At 42.1% G+C, this 18,578-nt stretch overlaps 2 protein-coding genes across 2 annotated transcripts in view; one reads left to right on the top strand and one right to left on the bottom strand.

Moving 5' to 3' along the window:
- Positions 1-9,845, bottom strand: part of slc1a7a (solute carrier family 1 member 7a) — a gene marked incomplete at its 5' end in the record, with an annotated part of 94,667 nt that extends 84,822 nt beyond the window's left edge. Inside the window, one exon of the mRNA XM_079530447.1 lies at positions 9,568-9,845. The remainder of the gene's footprint in view (positions 1-9,567) is intronic.
- Positions 9,846-10,757: 912 nt separating this feature from the next.
- Positions 10,758-12,656, top strand: LOC306943725 (protein shisa-like-2A; the record flags this gene model as incomplete). Its single annotated transcript, XM_079530253.1, has 3 exons — positions 10,758-10,948; positions 12,125-12,261; positions 12,472-12,656. 3 exons carry the CDS (start codon positions 10,758-10,760, stop codon positions 12,654-12,656), a joined length of 513 nt encoding a protein of 170 aa, XP_079386379.1.
- Between the last annotated feature and the right edge of the window lie 5,922 nt (positions 12,657-18,578).

Below are 18,578 nucleotides of genomic sequence, written 5' to 3'. Positions count from 1 at the left end.
ACTCTTCAACATTCAGCCCACTCCCAGTGACATATTCAGCCGCTGTAACGTCTGTAACAGTAACCAGTACATGATGCTGCCCAGGGAGGACATGGTCCGGATGATCAAAGAGAGAGGAGTTCTCCAAGCCAAGAACTCTGTCCACGCAGAACTGGAATGCACTCTGAAGGAAGACGTGGAGCACATGGCCCCTGACCTCCCCAGGTACGCCACTAAGTGTCACTGGGCTGACACTCTCACCTTCCCTGGGGAGGCTTCCATACAGCTCCATACGGTCCCCCCCATCATTCTCATTCATCAAATCAAATAAATTAAATTAAATTAAATTAAATTAAATTAAATTAAATTAAATTAAATTAAATTAAATTAAATTAAATTAAATTAAATTAAATTAAATTAAATTAAATTAAATTAAATTAAATTAAATTAAATTAAATTAAATTAAATTAAATTAAATTAAATCAAACTTTATTTATAGAGCACATTTAAAACAATCGAAATTGACAAACAAACATCAACAATTAATGCCACAATAACAAGAGTGCAATAAACAAAACACAAACCTTAGGTGCGATTAAAAGCCAAAGAATAGAAGTGTGTTTTAAGAAGTGACTTAAAAGACTCAACAGAGTTTGCATTTTTTATATTAAAGGGCAGACTATTCCAGAGCCTGGGAGCAGCAGCAGCAAAGGCACGGTCGCCCCTACTCCTTAGGTTCGTCTTGTGAGCCTCCAGGAGCAGCTTGTCTGCTGACCTCAGCGCCCTTTGTGGAGTGTAAGGGACCAAAAGTTCTGTTAAATATGAAGGGGCCAGGCCATGCAGGGATTTATAAGTAAATAAAATAATCTTAAAATCTATTCTAAAAGTAACAGGGAGCCAGTGCAGTTCAGCTAAAACTGGGGTTATAAGTTCTCGTTTTTTTGTGCCGGTGAGGAGGCGAGCAGCTGCTCCCCCGAGGCATATTTCTCTCCTGCTCCTTGGTTCACCACTATACAGCATGCCGTTGATAACAGCGAGGATGGTCCAATGGGAATAATATGCCAGATTATGCTTTACGTACATACTAGTGTTGAAAGTGAAAATGGGTCAAAATGGGTCTTCGCAGACGGTACCACATATCTCATGGAAAACAAATGGTTGCAGATGCCTTCATAAAGATGACGCAAACTCAGATTGGTTGGGAAGACAAAGTAAACTCTTACCATAGAGATGCACACGACTACTTTCACTTATTTTCTTACATTTTGTGGCAACACTGTGGGCAAGTCACAGACACTGAAATGTGTCGTTTGTCGTTCAAACTTCAAAGCATACATTATTACTGTCTACTCTGTGGGAACATACATTGTATTGTGATTACAGATTGCCATCTTCACCTGTTGACCTGAGAGGAGAGGCAAAGAGGGATTTTGTTCAATGTAACCATGGAACAACTTCATACTGTTAATTGCACAGCAGTTTAGTCCACTTGAGACCGCTTAAGAACATTGTAGCATGTGGCGGGATCAGTTGAGGCTTTTAGCGAAAGTCAAGTCTGCTGTAACTTTTAATGATTTTGAACGTTTTATTCATGCTTTTATTTCAACCCGACTTGACTACTGTAATGCACTGTATGTTGGTGTTACCCAAGCCTGTCTGTCACGACTACAGTTAGTCCAAAACGCGGCCGCTCGCCTCTTAACAGGGGCACGGAAGTATGACCACATCTCCCCGATCCTTGCCTCCCTACACTGGCTTCCTGTGCGTTACAGGATCCAGTTTAAGATCTTAATATTTGCTTTTAAGTCTGTAAATGGGTTGGCACCAGTCTATATATCGGAACTTGTAGCTCCCAAAGTATCGACAAGGGCCCTGAGGTCGACTGACCAGTCACTTCTCAAGATCCCTAAATCAAAGCTGAAATCCCGGGGGGTCATTTTCTGTTGTAGCACCCACACTGTGGAATGAACTTCCACCTCATGTCAGAGCTTCGCAATCCTTGTCTGTGTTTAAATCACGTCTGAAAACTCACTTGTACTCCTTGGCATTTGAACATACCGATTAAGAGTTGCTGCTTCCACTGCATTGTCCTTATGTTGCCCTGTTTATGTACTGTTGTTGTTGTTGCTTTTTTCCCTGATATTTTTTGTATTTCTTTGTGTACAGCACTTTGTTTCAACCTTGTTGTATAAAAATGTGCTTTATAAATAAAGTGGATTGGATTGGATTGGATGACCTTACTTTGATGAGCTGTCACAGAAGAATATACTGTAATGGTGCATTTATATAGCGCCTTTATCCAAGGCACTTTACATAGATTGTGCATTACATTCACCCACACATTCATACACCGATGGCAGCGGAAACCAACACCAGCACATCAGGAGTAATTTCTACTTGTGACTGTTTGTCAGGAAGTCTGTGAGGATGGGACTTCTTCCTAAGATTCTGGAGAACCCATGCTGGCCGCCAAGAAGAAAGCCAAAGGGGAAATGAAGAAAGAGCCATCCAGCAGCTGCTGGCCCGAAGATCAGTGCCAACTCTGTCTGTGCATGGCTTCACTGGGGCCCAGAAGGGCGAGATGACCTGTCTTGGAAATTGATCAGTGTCACTGACTCTGGAAGTCAGATGATCGAGAAAAGCAAGCAGTTGGTAGAGTCCAAACTCTGTCATGGTGAAACTTGCTGATAGCCTGGCATTGGCCAGACTGATAACGTGGATTCAATCACGCTTCCTCATACTTGCAGCAGCACAATGAATCAAGTTAGTAACCAAAGTATATTACAGTACATATAGCAAATAACAGAAAATATTATGTGTTGAACAATGGCTATTATCGTGAGTTTGATATAAAGTTGTGCAAATAGACTGTCAACAAAACATTAAATAATACTGTATGGGAGCTGAAGAGGAGTAGTGCTGTTGTTGTTGTTTTCTTTTGTTTTGTTTTTGTTTTTTTGGTTATTGTTTTGCTTTCTTTATATCAGTAATTGTCTTGTACTGTTCATTGTTGTTGTTTTTTTGTATATTTGTATTGTCATTTGTGTGTAAAAAAGGAAAATAAATACATTGTTGAAAAATAATAATACTGTATGGTGAGTGTGCTCTGTTGGTGAATGAGAAATACTGGTACATTACATACTGTTGTAAACTTGTATCCTTGTTCAGAGCTCTGACAGCTTGAGGGAAAAACTCTTTCCGAGTCTGTAATGATCTTGTGGCAGCACACTAGCACAGGCGTTCAGCCTCACAATTCACGTAAATTGCGCGCGCACACACACACACACACACACACACACACACACACACACACACACACACACACACACACACACACACACACACACACACACACACACACACACACACACACACACACACACACACACACACGGACGGAGTGCAAAAAAGACTCTCTCCCCATGTCTTCGGCCTGGTGGAAACAATAAAACAATTATAAAAAACTGATTTGGACGGAAAAACGCAGCTAAAAATCCAGAAAACGCGTCCAGTGTGCTGTGCAACCACCAGGTCGAAAGTTTCCAAACCGCTAGTCCCTCCTATATAGGCCTACAGGTTTAATGTTTGTGTTTAGTTCAATGTTTGTTTTAAAAACGCCATTGACAATGAAGAGAAATTAATGTTTGTTTTGTCCCTAACACAAATATTAAATCCCATTAACAAGTGAGCAACTGGTTGTTCTTTGTCAAGGCTGTAAATGCAGATTTCTTTCTACTGGTTCCATGGAAACTGTGATTATTTGTGTGTTCTAAGTAAAGGGTGTCTTTCTGTCAGTGAGTAAAAACGCCTGGGTTTCCGAGGCAGTGATCGTCATGCAGGATGATTACATTTATCGATTTAGCCTGTAGAGCTTGGAGCACAATATGAACAGAGGGGTGGATGTGAATATCAATGATGTTTTATGGGCTACTAGTTAGAGAAAATTAGCGAAATGTGTGGCAAATCTGCAAAAGAAATGCTTACCACTAGCTTTGTTCACAAATGTGTTCATAAAGAAAACAGCCAGAAATAATAAAGAAAAATCCTTTTCACATATGAAAAGGACATTTATTGAGTACTGAGTGTTCAAGAGGACCTGAAATACTCTCTGCTTGTTTTCCATTGCAAAGTGGAATGCCTGCAAGATTCGACCAGGGACCCGACCTTTAACAAATCAATCACTCATCTTGCTTGAGTCTTGACCCATTGGAGTGTATAGGCTACTAAATGAGACGAAAATGTGCACTCCTCTCTGTCAAGCTATCCATTGTATTTTCAGCACCATGGACAGCGCAGCACCGGGCCCAGTGTAATCTACTACTGTATATAATGCGCCACGTCTGTGTGCGTACGTGTGTGTACGGTTGTAATGCACGTAACTCGAGAACCGTTTGACCCACGCGTCAAACGGTGGGTCAAACCACCGTTTGACCCACCGTCACATTCGACACACGCGTTCCACACCCCCACAGGGAGTGCAGTGCCAGGTATTGAGTCGGTCGGACCCACAGTTCAGGCTCTGCCAGTGGGCCTAATGAGGCCAACTCCTTTCACCTAGGCCAGGCTCTGCCAGTGGGCCTAAGGAGGCCAACTCCTTTCACCTGTGCCATTTCCAGCCTCTGCCTCAGCCAATTGAGGCTAAACCAATCAGGCTCTGCCAGTGGGCCGAATTGATTGCCAAGTACACTTTTCAGTTTGCAGTCTTCACACACAGGCACATACACAGATCTCCATGTGGGACACCGGCTGACAGTTAAAACGGCATCGTTCCCAAGTAGGCCGGTGGCCGACTGCGACGGGCACGTACAGGTCTAGTCTATCTATAAATGCACCATGTCTGTCTGTACGTACTGTACGTACGGCTGTAATCCACGTAACTCGAGAACTGTTCGCCCCACCGACTTCAAATTCGACACACGCGTTCCACACCCCCACAAGGAGTGCAGTGCCCGGTGTCACCACAGTTGTGCAGAACCGCCACAAAAGGCCTCTGCCCGGGCTCTGGACAGAGCCCCGCAGGGTCCATATATGGATCTGGCCTGTTCTGACATCAAGAAGAAAGCAAAAGCAAGCACTCGGTTGAGTATTTCCACGTCATATTGTCACGGGTGCAAGGTTCTGGAAGATACAGGCTATAGAAAAGAATACCAGCACTCACGTTGTATCCTGGAAGGATTAAAGCTTTATTTTGTTTCCCCCCAGCAGCAAACAACAGTAAGGACGTTTCTGCCCGAGAGCCTTCTTCAGCGTAAATCTAGAGAACACTGTGTAGGTGTCACTTATAAAGAGGACCTAGGTGTCACGCACATAGCGGTCCGGGTGCCCCTCGAGTTATCTCAGTTTACCTCATACATCATAATTTTGCTGTTACATAGTTTTTTGAGTGGTGTAAACCACTCCTACAACTGGCTTTGTTAGTTTACGTGTCTGTCTGTTTGTCTGTCTGTCTGTTCGTACCAAAAAATGAGCATGGTTGCTATGGTCACCCAGTTCACACGGGTGTGATTTCATTACGTCAGACATTACGTCAGACCACAGCTGATCAGTCTATATAAGACCTTACACCACTCAGTTCACACGGGTGTGTTTTTTGAGTGGTGTAAACCACTCCTACAACTGGCTTTGTTAGTTTACGTGTCTGTCTGTCTGTCTGTCTGTCTGTCTGTCTGTCTGTCTGTCTGTTCGTACCAAAAAATGAGCATGGTTGCTATGGTCACCCAGTTCACACGGGTGTGATTTCATTACATCAGACATTACGTCAGACCACAGCTGATCAGTCTATATAAGACCTTACACCACTCAGTTCACACGGGTGTGATTTTTTTTACTACAAGAAGCATGGTATTTATTAGACAAATAACAGTACCAATATAGTTTGTATATTAAGTATGTGGGATCCATCTGGATCTAAACATTAAAGACAAAACCTGACCTGTGCAGGTCTCTAGGACTAAGAAAGATAATAGAAAAAGTTAATAAAGCACACATCAAAGTAGCTGCTCATTAAACCCTATCGGGTGTTCAATTTATAAGGTCAGTAACCGGTTAATTCTTTCACGATCCCCATCCCCAGAAGGTGGTGCGAGATGCCAGAGGATCCAGGAGGGGGGCAGGGGGGGGGCAGGGGGAGATTTGAATCTACATATCCAACGGAACTTTGACGGAATACGAGACGTCCATTCTTTCTAAAGGCGACTTTTTGTTCCTTTCAAAAACGCTGACTCGTTTCAAACAAGATAATTGTTCAGGTCTGTGATGTTGGGAGCCTTTTTATTTAAGAGGCTCTGAAGACTTTTAATGGACTACTTCCTACACTATGACAAGAACCTGTGTGTTCTGAATTTACAGAAACCGTGAGACCGATGAGTTGTTGTTTCCTCCTGCTTTTACTCCGTAGCCACTGTTTGCAGACTTGAACTTAATGGTGCTTCTGTTTTTCTGTTTTACGTAGTGTTATGTGTATTCTAACTCAAGAGAAACAAGCTTTGGCTAACTTAGCTAAGAATTAAACTATCGTGAAAAAAAGCCTTGGTGTGTATATATATGATTGAGAGATCCCTTTGTGGGGAACGTGTTCAGTGAGAGATCCCTGTGTGGGGCACGTGTTCAGTGAGAGATCCCTGTGTGGGGCACGTGTTCAGTGAGAGATCCCTGTGTGGGGCACGTGTTCAGTGAGAGCAGATGATTGAGAGATCCCTATGTGGGGCACGTGTTCAGTGAGAGCAGATGGTTATGTCCTACTTTACGTCAGATTTACCTTATTTTTATTACTATTTGCCACGTACTATTTGTGTGCTTTTCTATTCTGTAACTTTACTTGCTGGTGACGTCTATAGCAATATTACCTGTAAAGACTGAGGTTTATAAAGCCAAAAGAGAATTAAAAATAAAGAGTCATATTAGAAACAGTCTAGACTTTCTAATGAGGTGGGACTTAAAGTGTGCTTTCTGAGGTTCCTGGGTAGTGAGGCTGTTCAGCCCTTAAAAAGAGATGGGGATCGTGAAAGAATTAACCGGTTACTGATGTTGTGTATTGGAACCACATCACGTAATATTCCATATTGTTTAATGTTTATATATACTGTTGCAGTATGCAGTATACTGTGCATAGTGATGACTGCATGCAGGTGACTGCATGGTACTCTGGACTTGTGACTTGTGTCTGGTGAGACACCACGTGCAGGGCCATAGTGATCAATGGGACATTGTGTTGACATCCTATAGAAATTAGAAATGGTCACCTGTTCAGTTCACACACCATGCGCACTGTTTTGTACGATACATGCACATAGGCTACGCAAACCCATACATAAGCTTGGATTTCAGAGCTAGAGAAAGAGCTAGAGAGAGACAGGGAGCAGGCAGAGATCAAGATCGGGCACTGGGGGACAGCACGGCTGGTGTGAGGTTCAGCTCGGCAGGATGACTAGCACTGCTGGAGTGGACTGAACATGAATTTGGTGACTAAGCTTTTGTCTTTAATAAAATGATACAGAAATAAGGGCATGCCTGGTCTCCTCCATTCATTTATACAACAAGGTCAAAGGGGCTTTTATAGAACACTCCATAGGCTACACTGACCTTGTAAATTGAACACCCGATAGGGTTTAATGAGCAGCTATGTGTGCTTTATTAACTTTTTCTATTATCTTTCTTAAAAATCTGAGTCTGTCTTTATAGAGGGGTCCTAGAGACCTGCACAGGTCAGGTTTTGTCTTTAATGTTTAGATCCAGATGGATCTCGCATACTTAATATACAAACTATATTGGTACTGTTATTTTTGTGTTATTTTTTTGTTTACTGTTTCTTGTCTAATAAATACCATGTTTCTTGTAGTAGAAAAAAATCACTCCCGTGTGAACTGAGTGGTGCAAGGTCTTATATAGCCTGATCAGCTGTGGTCTGACGTAATGTCGGTGACCATAGTAACCATGCTCATTTTTTTGGTAAAAAGGTACACACACGTACAGGTACACACATACATAGACACAAACATAGATACAGACAAAGCTGGTTGTTGGAGTGGTTTGCACCACTCAAAAACTATGTAACAGCAAAATGATGATGTAACTGCCTTGTATGAGGTAAACTGAGATAACTCGAGGTGCACCCGCTATGTGCGTGACACCTATAGGTCCTCTTTATAAGTGACACCTACACAGTGTTCTCTAGATTTACGCTGAAGAAGGCTCTCGGGCCGAAAAGTCCTTACTGTTGTTTGCTGCTGGGGGGAAACAAAATAAAGCTTTAATCCTTCCAGGATACAACGTGAGTGCTGGTATTCTTTTCTATAGCCTGTTCTGACATCACAACACATAAATTATTTGGGCATACCTGACAAAGCTCCATATATAGGACAAAAGGGACACAGAGAGACAGATCCATGCAGAAATCTCCACATGGGCATAAAAGGGACACAAACAGATGGGTAGGGTGGGGCATGGATCGTTGGAGTTCCATGTTATGACTCAGTGCTCTACAGCCGGGCACCAGTCTAGTTGACTGTAAATAATAATTACAGACTAGAAAAAGTGCCCTTCTGGGCACAGGTCTCCACCAGGAGGATAGGAGTGTGTGTGTGTGATGTTTGGCAAAATGTTTAGGAGCAATATAAACGTGTGTGAGTGTGTGTGTGTGTGTGTGTGTGTGTGTGTGTGTGTGTGTGTGTGCGTGTGTGTGTGTGTGTGTGTGTGTGTGTGAGACGCGGCTTGGCCTGTTGTAGCGCCACCATGAGGCTGATTTGAAAACTGTCAAGTGGCATCTTCCTCAGCCTAGTGGGAATATGCATGCACAGTTTCACAACAATCGTACGCTGCGTTGAGTAGTTGTGGCAATTTGTACAAAACGGGTACAAAGCGGGCTACTCCTGAAAAGTTTAGAAGCCAATCGTAGGCAATGAAGGTGGATTATGAGAAATCAAACAAACCCGTCTTGATCACATGACTATGGAGAGCATGTGTACCGATTTGCGTTCTGGAAATTTTGGGGCAGAGGTTCATCATTGGCATCCAGGGAGTGTGTGCAAAACTTGGCATCGACTGGGTTAACGGTGCCGGAGATTAGCTGTTCACAGACGGACGGACGGACAGGCCCGCGGGAAGTACTTTATACTAGCAGGGGCTGAGCGTCTAGTAGGGGGTGCGCGCCGCAAAAATGCGCGTGCATGTGCCTCGTGCGCGCGCGTTTTCGCGCATTTTCACATGGAAAAGTGGCTTTTACTTTCCCTCTCCACACGCAAGTTATATGAACAAACTGACAAAATGCATCATAAAAAGGCATAGGCCTATTTAGGCTACACATGACATTGGCAAGGCGCCGATATCTAAACAAAACATATAAATTATAGCCCTATTATACAACAGACGAGCTGACAGCGCAGCACGCTTGGGCTCGGCGACCCGGGTGTTGTATCGTCATCATTCATCATAGATCCCTCCCCGTCAGAATCTAATATCTAACATTAAATTGCAGCAGCATTCAGCAATTCAGTTGGCACGGCGGCCATAGTAATTAGTAAATACTATATTATTTCTCACTGCAATAGTGACTATTAGAGAAATAATATAGTTAAATAGTAAATGCTTTACCTTAAACCCCAAATGTGCTCTTGCGCTCCGGGGTGGTTAATTCCCTCATCATGGCCTTTACTGTATATCCAACGTGTGTTACGTGTCCAGAATGTAATTATGTACGTGAGGGTAATACTAATAACGGTAGTCGCCTGGCTCATGGCTGCAGGTGCATGGCTGAACACTGCTGCAGCTGCTGCTGCTGTTGTTTTTATTATTGTCCTCCTCCTCCGACAATGTCCTCTTCAACGTTAGCACTCGTCCCCTGCTGAACACTGCTGCTGGTGCTCATGAAGGGTTTGTGAACTAGACTTGATTTGGGCTTGGACCCACCAAAGAAATCACTCATTCTCTTCTGAGCCATGTTGACAACAACAACACACACAGTCAGGCTAACCGGAGAAATTCAAATCCGTGCGCCCCGTGCGTAAAGGTAACCGGAAATAGCGTCAGCAGCAGAGACGATGATAAATATAAAAACAAACCAAAAAAGTCACAAGTGTAGTTTAAGAATACTATTTATTTTATCCTCCAACCAGTCCACTTTTTATTTATATAAATAATAACGTGACAATGTGACATATTTCTATTATTATTATTATTATTTTTTTCCTCCTCCTGTTCGAGGGGGGGCTGTGCCTGGGGGGAGGGGGTGCTTCAGCCCCCGCAGCAGCCCTACTTCCCTCAGCCATGCGGACCGACACACGGACACACGGACGGACGGAGTGCAAAACATACTCTCTCCCTAGCCCAAACATTTAGACTCTCGTAGAGGTTTTTTTCGATTCTGACGAATCTTCGTCAGAATCGAAAAAAACCTCTACGAGTCTAAATGTTTGGGCTACTCTCTCCCCATGTCTTCGGACTGGTGGAGTCGAGACAATAATAGCTTATAGGCCAACACGCAAATCTATGGATGCCTATATTCAGTTAATTCAGTGGTAGTACTAGTGTGTGTGTGTGTGTGTGTGTGTGTGTGTGTGTGTGTGTGTGTGTGTGCGCGCGCGCGCGCGCGTAGGGGGGGTGCGTCGAGAGAGAGAGAGAGAGAGTTTTCATAAATCTCCAGATGTGGAGTTTTCCATCTTGCATGCGGGAACTCGGGAGTAGTCTGAACGTCATTCATACCATTGTTTGTGTGGATAGCTCCTTCAAAGTGGCGGTATGATTCACTTCACTTTGCTCCACTTAACGTTCTAATTAGTATGAATATGAGCATTCAAGGCGCTGAATGCACCAGTTACAACAGCGCCGAGGGCTTGTTTGTCCGCGGCTTCTCGTGCCCCAAGCCTGGAAACGATGGCACCGCAGTCTTCTGTTGCGGTTTTAATGACATTAAGTATTGTTGTGACGATTCCAACAGCTTCTTCCCATACGAATATGGATATATGTGGTGGCTGAGGTAAGGAAAGATCTTAACAATTATTTGAAATGTTAAATTGGTCATTTTGATTGTTTCCCTCATTGTCAAATCACTTTTTTAATTGCTTTATTTCATCAAATGTAGATACATGCCTATGTTGAGCCTAATTATTTCAAATCTTTGTAAGGCGACAACAATTTATGGTCAATTTTAAGGACACTACTTTAGTTTAGGAGTTCTGACATATATTTGGTTGTGTTGGGTTTTCAGTATGTTCATTGTTCACCGATATTTATTGTCATCAGGTTCCCAATTTCTTCACGTCTCGGCTACTGTTGTAACTTGTAACATACCTTAGCTGTCTTTTGGTAGCAGCCACACGTGTCTTCATTACTCATGCGATGGTAGCGGCTGATGGCTAATTGAATTACACATGGGAGAGTCTCCAGTACTCACATCGGGCTACTTTACAACAATTGCTGCGAAGTCAAATCCCAATCATACAAAAAACTGAAACCAACATAAACTCCATGGGCTCGGATAAATCTAGCCTAAATTAAATCTCGGATAGCAATTCCTTGCCGGACTATTAAACACTAAACACGGAGTTGCACACCCCGCCCCTTTCAATTAGGATGGAACACTTGTTTTAGTCTATATTCAACTAGTAAGGTAAGTAAGCTATAAACATATGTTCTGTTTTTGAATAGCCTACACTCATTCATTTCAAAAGTTGTAGGCTGTTTCAAACTGTTAAACATAATCACTTTAATAATAAACTATTTGTAGGCTATAGCACATTTCGAACGCAGCCCAAAGTGCTTCACATAAAAAATAAAAAATAAAATATCACAATAATAAACACGATTAAAAACAATAGTATAGCTATACATTTTCATTCCAGTACCATGGACAGCTCCGCTCAGGGCCCAGTGTAGACGAATTGACTGTACAATTAGGTCTCAAATATTTTGGAGATAATAGATTGTGACAAATGGCTCAACAGAAATGTTTTGTTCTTTAGAAGGGCTGTATATGCATGTATAACCACACGCAATGTAACTATAGTCTTAACCATTTCTTTTTACCATCTCTCCTCTCCCATGATTCTGTCCTCTGGTCTCCACCCCCCCCCCCCCCCCACACACACACACACACACTCTCCTCTCCGTTGCTTCTGTCCTCATGGTCTCTACACACTGCCTATATGCTCAGTGTGGGGGCTCTGGTTGGTCTGTCCATCGCAGCGGTGGTCCTACTGGCCTTCCTCATCACTGTGTGCGTCCTCTGTTATCTCTTCATCGCCACAAAGCCCAGTCGTCTTGACAACGGCCTCCCTTTGAGATCACCAGGTAATTGATCTTCACACACACACACACACACACACACACACACACACACACACACACACACACACACACACACACACACACACACACACACACACACACACACTGAAGGCTGTGTGATGTTTACTTTTGTAAAGCACTTTGTAACGTTGTTTTGAAAGGTGCTATAGAAATAAAGCTTTATTATTATTATTATTATTCTATACTCCTCAGCATCAGATCCAAGAGCGGTGCAGATCCATTCGGGAGCAGAGCCAGCGGCAGGTCCACAGGGCTTCAGGAAACACTTCATGAGCAGGAAACTGGACTGTGACAACCAGCCGCCAGACCCTGAACTTCTTTTCCAGCGGTGTTTCATTGCCACCGTCACCACTGTAAAAGTGGAGGGTCCCTCATAAGCTGCCAGGGAATGAATCTCCTGCACAATAGGACCAGTGCTCCAGACAATAGGCAGCTAGACTGCACTAAAACCTTGATGACCACGAGAGGAAGTCCATATGAAACAATGCTATATGGTATGGGGTATAGCTAGTGGTAGGTAGGGGATATTCCTGAGAAGCTTGGTTGTAAAGTTCTCCCAACTGCATATGATCATCGTGTGTGTGTGTGTGTGTGTGTGTGTGTGTGTGTGTGTGTGTGTGTGTGTGTGTGTGTGTGTGTGTGTGTGTGTGTGTGTGTGCCAAAAGTTAGCTCTGAACTTGGTAGATCTGCTTTTGGCTTCTGTGGCCCTAATACATGGAATGACCTGCAAACAACATTGAAACTGACCACATTGGTACCCTTGAGTCATTTTAAAACCTTTACAGACCACCACAATACAGTATATGTAACTGTTTTTAGATCTTAGAGTCTTAGCTTTTTATTTGTAAACCTATGTAATATGTATATCTTTTGTTTTTCTTTTCCTGATCTTCTGATGTATTGTGATGTTTTTTGTTTTCTTTCTATGATATTGTATTACTCGACGACACTGAAAATGAGTTACCGGTAAAAACACGAGAATAAACAAAACCTGAATGTGTGTGTGTGTGTGTGTGTGTGTGTGTGTGTGTGTGTGCTCGGGTCTGTATGTCTGTCTGTCTGTCTGTCTGTCTGTCTGTCTGGTCAAATATGCCCATATACAGTATGCACATGCCTGATGCACAAGCCCATATATTGCCAAATTGGAGACCCTTGACAACCAGTTTAGGCAGGGCTCATTTAAAAGGACTCCAAACTCAGCATAGATGTGTCAGTGTCAAGATAGAGATATTCATCTGGAAGTATTTGTAAATTAAGCCTGTTTTTTTGTTGCATAATATAGAATTGTCACTTTTGCTTTTATGCACAAATTCAAGACAAATATGCCACAATGTGAGCCACAAAATGTGGTGTCCGTGTCCTGTATGATAACTTTGTATTAAAGTTTATTTTGCATTATTAAACTAATGTACTGCTTTAAAGTCTTGCATTAATACGTTGTTTGAACATGCTGGTACCGTACAGCCATTTATTCCTCACATTTCATGTCTGCCCTTGTTTTTTGTTACTATTGAAGGTATATCATTGTACACATTTATCACCTTCAAGACTTTGGGCTCAGTTCCTCCACTAATCAAATAATGTCCACTAATCAAATGTATGTGTTTTTTTTCATGATGTATTGGTTTAGTTAAATTTATTTTTGCATTCACAATTGTATTATTTTGTCCAAGCCACTGTGCTACAGACACGGTACCTAATAGCACACAAAGGTATTTTGTGTCAGACAATCCTATTATGTTGATTGTTCATATATCGTAAGCATTTTGTAAAGCACAGGATGTTAACCTAAAAAAACGAAATCATAATTGATTGTTTTCATTGGGTGGACAGTTTGTTTTTGTCAAATGTCTGGATTACATGAACATGCACTACACTATGTAACGAATAAAGTGTATAATTTTGTCCAATCTGTATGGTAGAGTATGTTAATACAAAAATATATTGAAATGTGTGTTGCAAAGAGTACACAGTACAGTAGCTCATGCCATTTGCTTTGCAAAGTCCTGATGGTATGGAAATAATGAGAAACAATAGAATCTGGGATTTACTGTACAATTAAAATGTCATGTCAATAATAACATCGAAAAAGATGTTTCTCCTATTTGGCAGGTGGGAGTATTTGCTCACAGTCTAAAGCCCATATTCTTCCAATTATATTCAGAAAGCCATACAACGTGCCAATAACACATTGCGCTCTGATCTTTTATTTAATGCACCAAAAACTAAAAATATAGGTCGGGCTTGTTTCTCTACTAATGAATATAATCACTGTGCTTCACAAATCAAAAAGATACTCAAGAGACACCAAGCAAAAAAATAAATAAAGAACTTAGTTCGACAGAAATGAACACAATAATTAAGTCAGAATTCATCATGAAACTAACCAAGAAAATATGCAATCATGCGTACACCCAATGCATATAATTTATATGCAAAAAGAAGTACATAAATAGACGTTTATGTACCATGTCCATCTCTGCTATATATGCCTTAATCTTATGTGTAGTCTACTGATTTACACAACGCCTTGCAGTGCAAGGCATTGTGAGCTTGTAGATCTGATATCTTTAGCTAATGTTCCCCTGGCTCAGAACATGGAGTCTAGGGTTGAAGTGGTTAAAAGAAATCCATATCACACAAAGATTTGGCGGCCCCCCTGTAGCAACTCTGATGACCCCCTAGGGGCGTATATAGAAGTATACTATAACTGTAACAGTTCTCTTCTGTAAACAATGAGCGTCATAGAAAGTAGGCTACAGTGCCAAGAATCCATCATCGTTGTGTGTCTGCAGTGCACAGTGAAGCCACTGTTTCTATGATACAGACTACAGAGCCAATGTGTCAAAGAAGTGTTTCCACTTTCGACTCGAGTTAATGTCATTAAAATGACACAAGTTCCAACGATTAAAATCCAATACAGCAGATTAAAGTCCTTCATTCCTCCTCTGTCAAGGTTGCTGAAGCTTTGCCTGTGCGTCACCGACCATGTCTAGGGCAAAACTGCCTCATTCTCCAACAGTGGCCCTTATAGGGATTGCCTTCCAGCCCAGCACCAATAGCAGCTTGAAATAACGGCATGCCCTGCACCTGTTCAATTTACTTGTCTAATTGGAGTCATCAATGCTGTCACTGCCACCATAGACTGGCTTCCAAAACACTGAAACTCTAAATGAAATAATAAAAAGGCATGCATGCACACAATATCACATAAAATCAGCTATAATATAAATGAATCAGAAGTCTGTCAGCATGACACAATGGTGTCAAGTACGGTATTTAAATATTTTTAAGACTCAGGACTCAGATTCTGACTCAGACTCATAAACAGAATCTCAGAATGTAGAAGCAAGTGTAGTAGCAATGTAGTAGCAATGTAGTAGCCTGAAAAAAGAAATAGTGATTAACAGGCTAATTGACAGAGGAGGATAGGCCTTAAACTTGCTAAAGTTACTCATTAACACTTCTTTCTTGAGGGAACGGTGCTCCTGAATGTGATACTGCAACCTTTGCCCAGCAAGCCTCTTGGCGTTTTGCAGCGAAGCACAGCAAGAAGACAAAATCACCTTTTAAGAAACAAAACTGGGAAAGATACACCTGCCAATTTAAGCCATCCGTTTCTATCAAGTAAGTCACTTTATTTCACTGTATTTGGAGTGGATAAAGCTAATGTGAAAGTAGGAAAAGTGTATTTAAGTCAAATAGAAAGTGTGTCATAGTCATATGACTGCTGCTGAGTGTTGCTCATCATGGTCCGTCAGCTCATTTGTAGTAGCCCTGCATATTGTGGCTATCTTATGTGTTATAGCTGTATGGACGAAAAGAACATACGTCTTGATGTGTTTGTGTAAGCACAAGTCACTTACTGTATGCACATATTATTATGTTGTAGAGTGATAGGTCATTCAGGACTGAATGACCTATCACAACATAATAAGGACGTGAACATTGGTCAAGATTCGGGAGGAGCATAACGTAGTTCACTATCATGTGATGTTTTCTGTTTTGTTTTTGAATAGGCTACACAGGATTATTCCTCAACTGTGAACATTTTTTTAATAAGATATAACATGGAGATTAAAAAATAATACACGGCACAGGAGAGGGAGATTGGTTAGTAAGCTTACCGGCCAATGCGGCCAATGCTGGCCATGAAATGAATTATCAGTGACATATTAAACTGCAGTGCCTCTTCTTCAGTGAATATTAAGAGGACCCCAATTAAGTGTAATTATTGGCTTTATTGCAGGAAACATATACCCCGGAGAAACATGGGGCACTTGAGCTGCATTGCAGTTGTGGTGTTCTGTCTTTGCGCAGCCCTCATCTCGGAAGCACATGCTTCTCCTCATGTATCTGCCCTGAGAGGAAGCAGTGGCCCTCACAGAAAGCTCCTGGAAGACACGGATCTTGACCAAAACGGAACCAGAATGGAGGGTAAGTAATGTTCAGTTGAGTGCAGGTGTAAGGCCTGGGGTTGTTATTTAACAGCATTTTATGATCTTCAGTAAGGCTTATAGGTGCCACTTTGAACCTCATAACATTTCGTTTACAGGAAACACTTGAAACGACAATGTCCTGATGCACATCTACATTGTTAATATAGTTTGTTATTACTTTCCTGAGTGTCATTAATTCCCAAACTATCCAATTTCCCGTCCACAGCAGGTCCTAGCACAGGAGGAAACCCAAACCCCTCCCAGTCACTGTATTGGATCGCAGGCGTGGCCACGGCCCTCACCGTCTCCGTTTCCGTTGTCGTGGCTGTTAAGTTTCGCCTCTTCCATCACTTCCTGGCGAGCTACCGGCACTCCCTGCTCATGGAGTCCGACGGGGTCAGCCAGTACGGCCACGACGGGACATCCTTCCCTCAGACGGTGGTGGTCGGAGGTGGCAGGAACCACACTCAGATGGACGATGACGATGACGGCTTTATCGAGGATAACTACATCCCAACCCGTGATAGAGAGAGAGCAGAGAGAGCCATAGAGGCAGAGGAGGACATAATGGACAGTGATGATGATCTTCAGTTTACCATAGGATGATATCAGGGATATGTGCCCCCACCCCCAAAGACTGTTTGTTTATGATTAGAATTTGCTTATTACAATGGGAGCATTGGGGGGCATGTTTGAAAGTTAGAGAGTGAGCAGTGAAATGTCAACATCAATGTGAACTGAACGAGCCACAATTGTCAAAAAAGGAGACAGACTGTTTTCCAAATAATCATTCAGCAATCAGACAATGATCAATCAGCAATCAGCAATCAGACAATTGAAGCTGGATGACAACTATGAAGTTTGACATTCGGTGCTTCTGAAATAAATTTATTTAGAGCTAATCTATTGTGTGGCAGTGTGAATTCTGAATATAGGCATTGCCTAATGCTTTTGAAAACTAAACGTTTTTTAACACTATATGTGGATTTGTATTTCAGAAAATATACTGATCACAATGCTGGTACTTTAATAATACATTTACGTATACTCTCTGTAATATCTTCATCCCCATAAAGTTAAGTAGCGTTTACACCATCTTCTGTCAGTTTTATTTCTTTACACAAGCACACACACACACACACACACACACACACACACACACACACACACACACACACACACACACACACACACACACACACACACACACACACACACACACACACACACACACACACACACACACACACACACACACACACACACACACACACACACACACACACACACACACACACACACACACACACACACACACACACACACACACACACAGTCACATAAAAGGAAAACCAAGGTGTGAAATGGATTTTTCAGATGACATCTCTTAATTGGTACAGTATGTGTGGTGTACTGTTCTCTGAGTTGACAACAATCACACAACTGTAGAGAGAAAAGCAATATGAGCTTGCTGTGACACCATGGGTGTAGCCTGCTACTTCCCACAGATACCACTGCTCAGTTCACTGACACTATAGAGAAAATGATACTATGAGCTGTAGTGATTCAGGAGGACTGGAAACAGAAACACTTTCTGTCCAGTGTTCTCTTGGTTATATCCTTTTACCCAAGGTGTCCACAATGATTGATTTGAACGAAGACAAATGATTTGTTATACAAGCTGTAACGATATATGACAGGAGATAGTACAGCATCTTATTCATCTCATCTCTCTCTCGTCGTCTTTTATACTCCTTTTTTTGCCTGTTTGTTTTCTTTTCTCTACATCAGCTCCCGAGTTACTTTTTCATTGGATAGGCTGCCCGCTGTTTGTTTGGTTGAGCTTTGCTCAATTCCAAT

This window comes from Electrona antarctica (assembly GCF_951216825.1).
Source record: "Electrona antarctica genome assembly, chromosome: 19".
In the NCBI taxonomy this organism is placed as follows: domain Eukaryota; kingdom Metazoa; phylum Chordata; class Actinopteri; order Myctophiformes; family Myctophidae; genus Electrona; species Electrona antarctica.
This window is presented reverse-complemented; position numbering and strand designations above follow the sequence as displayed.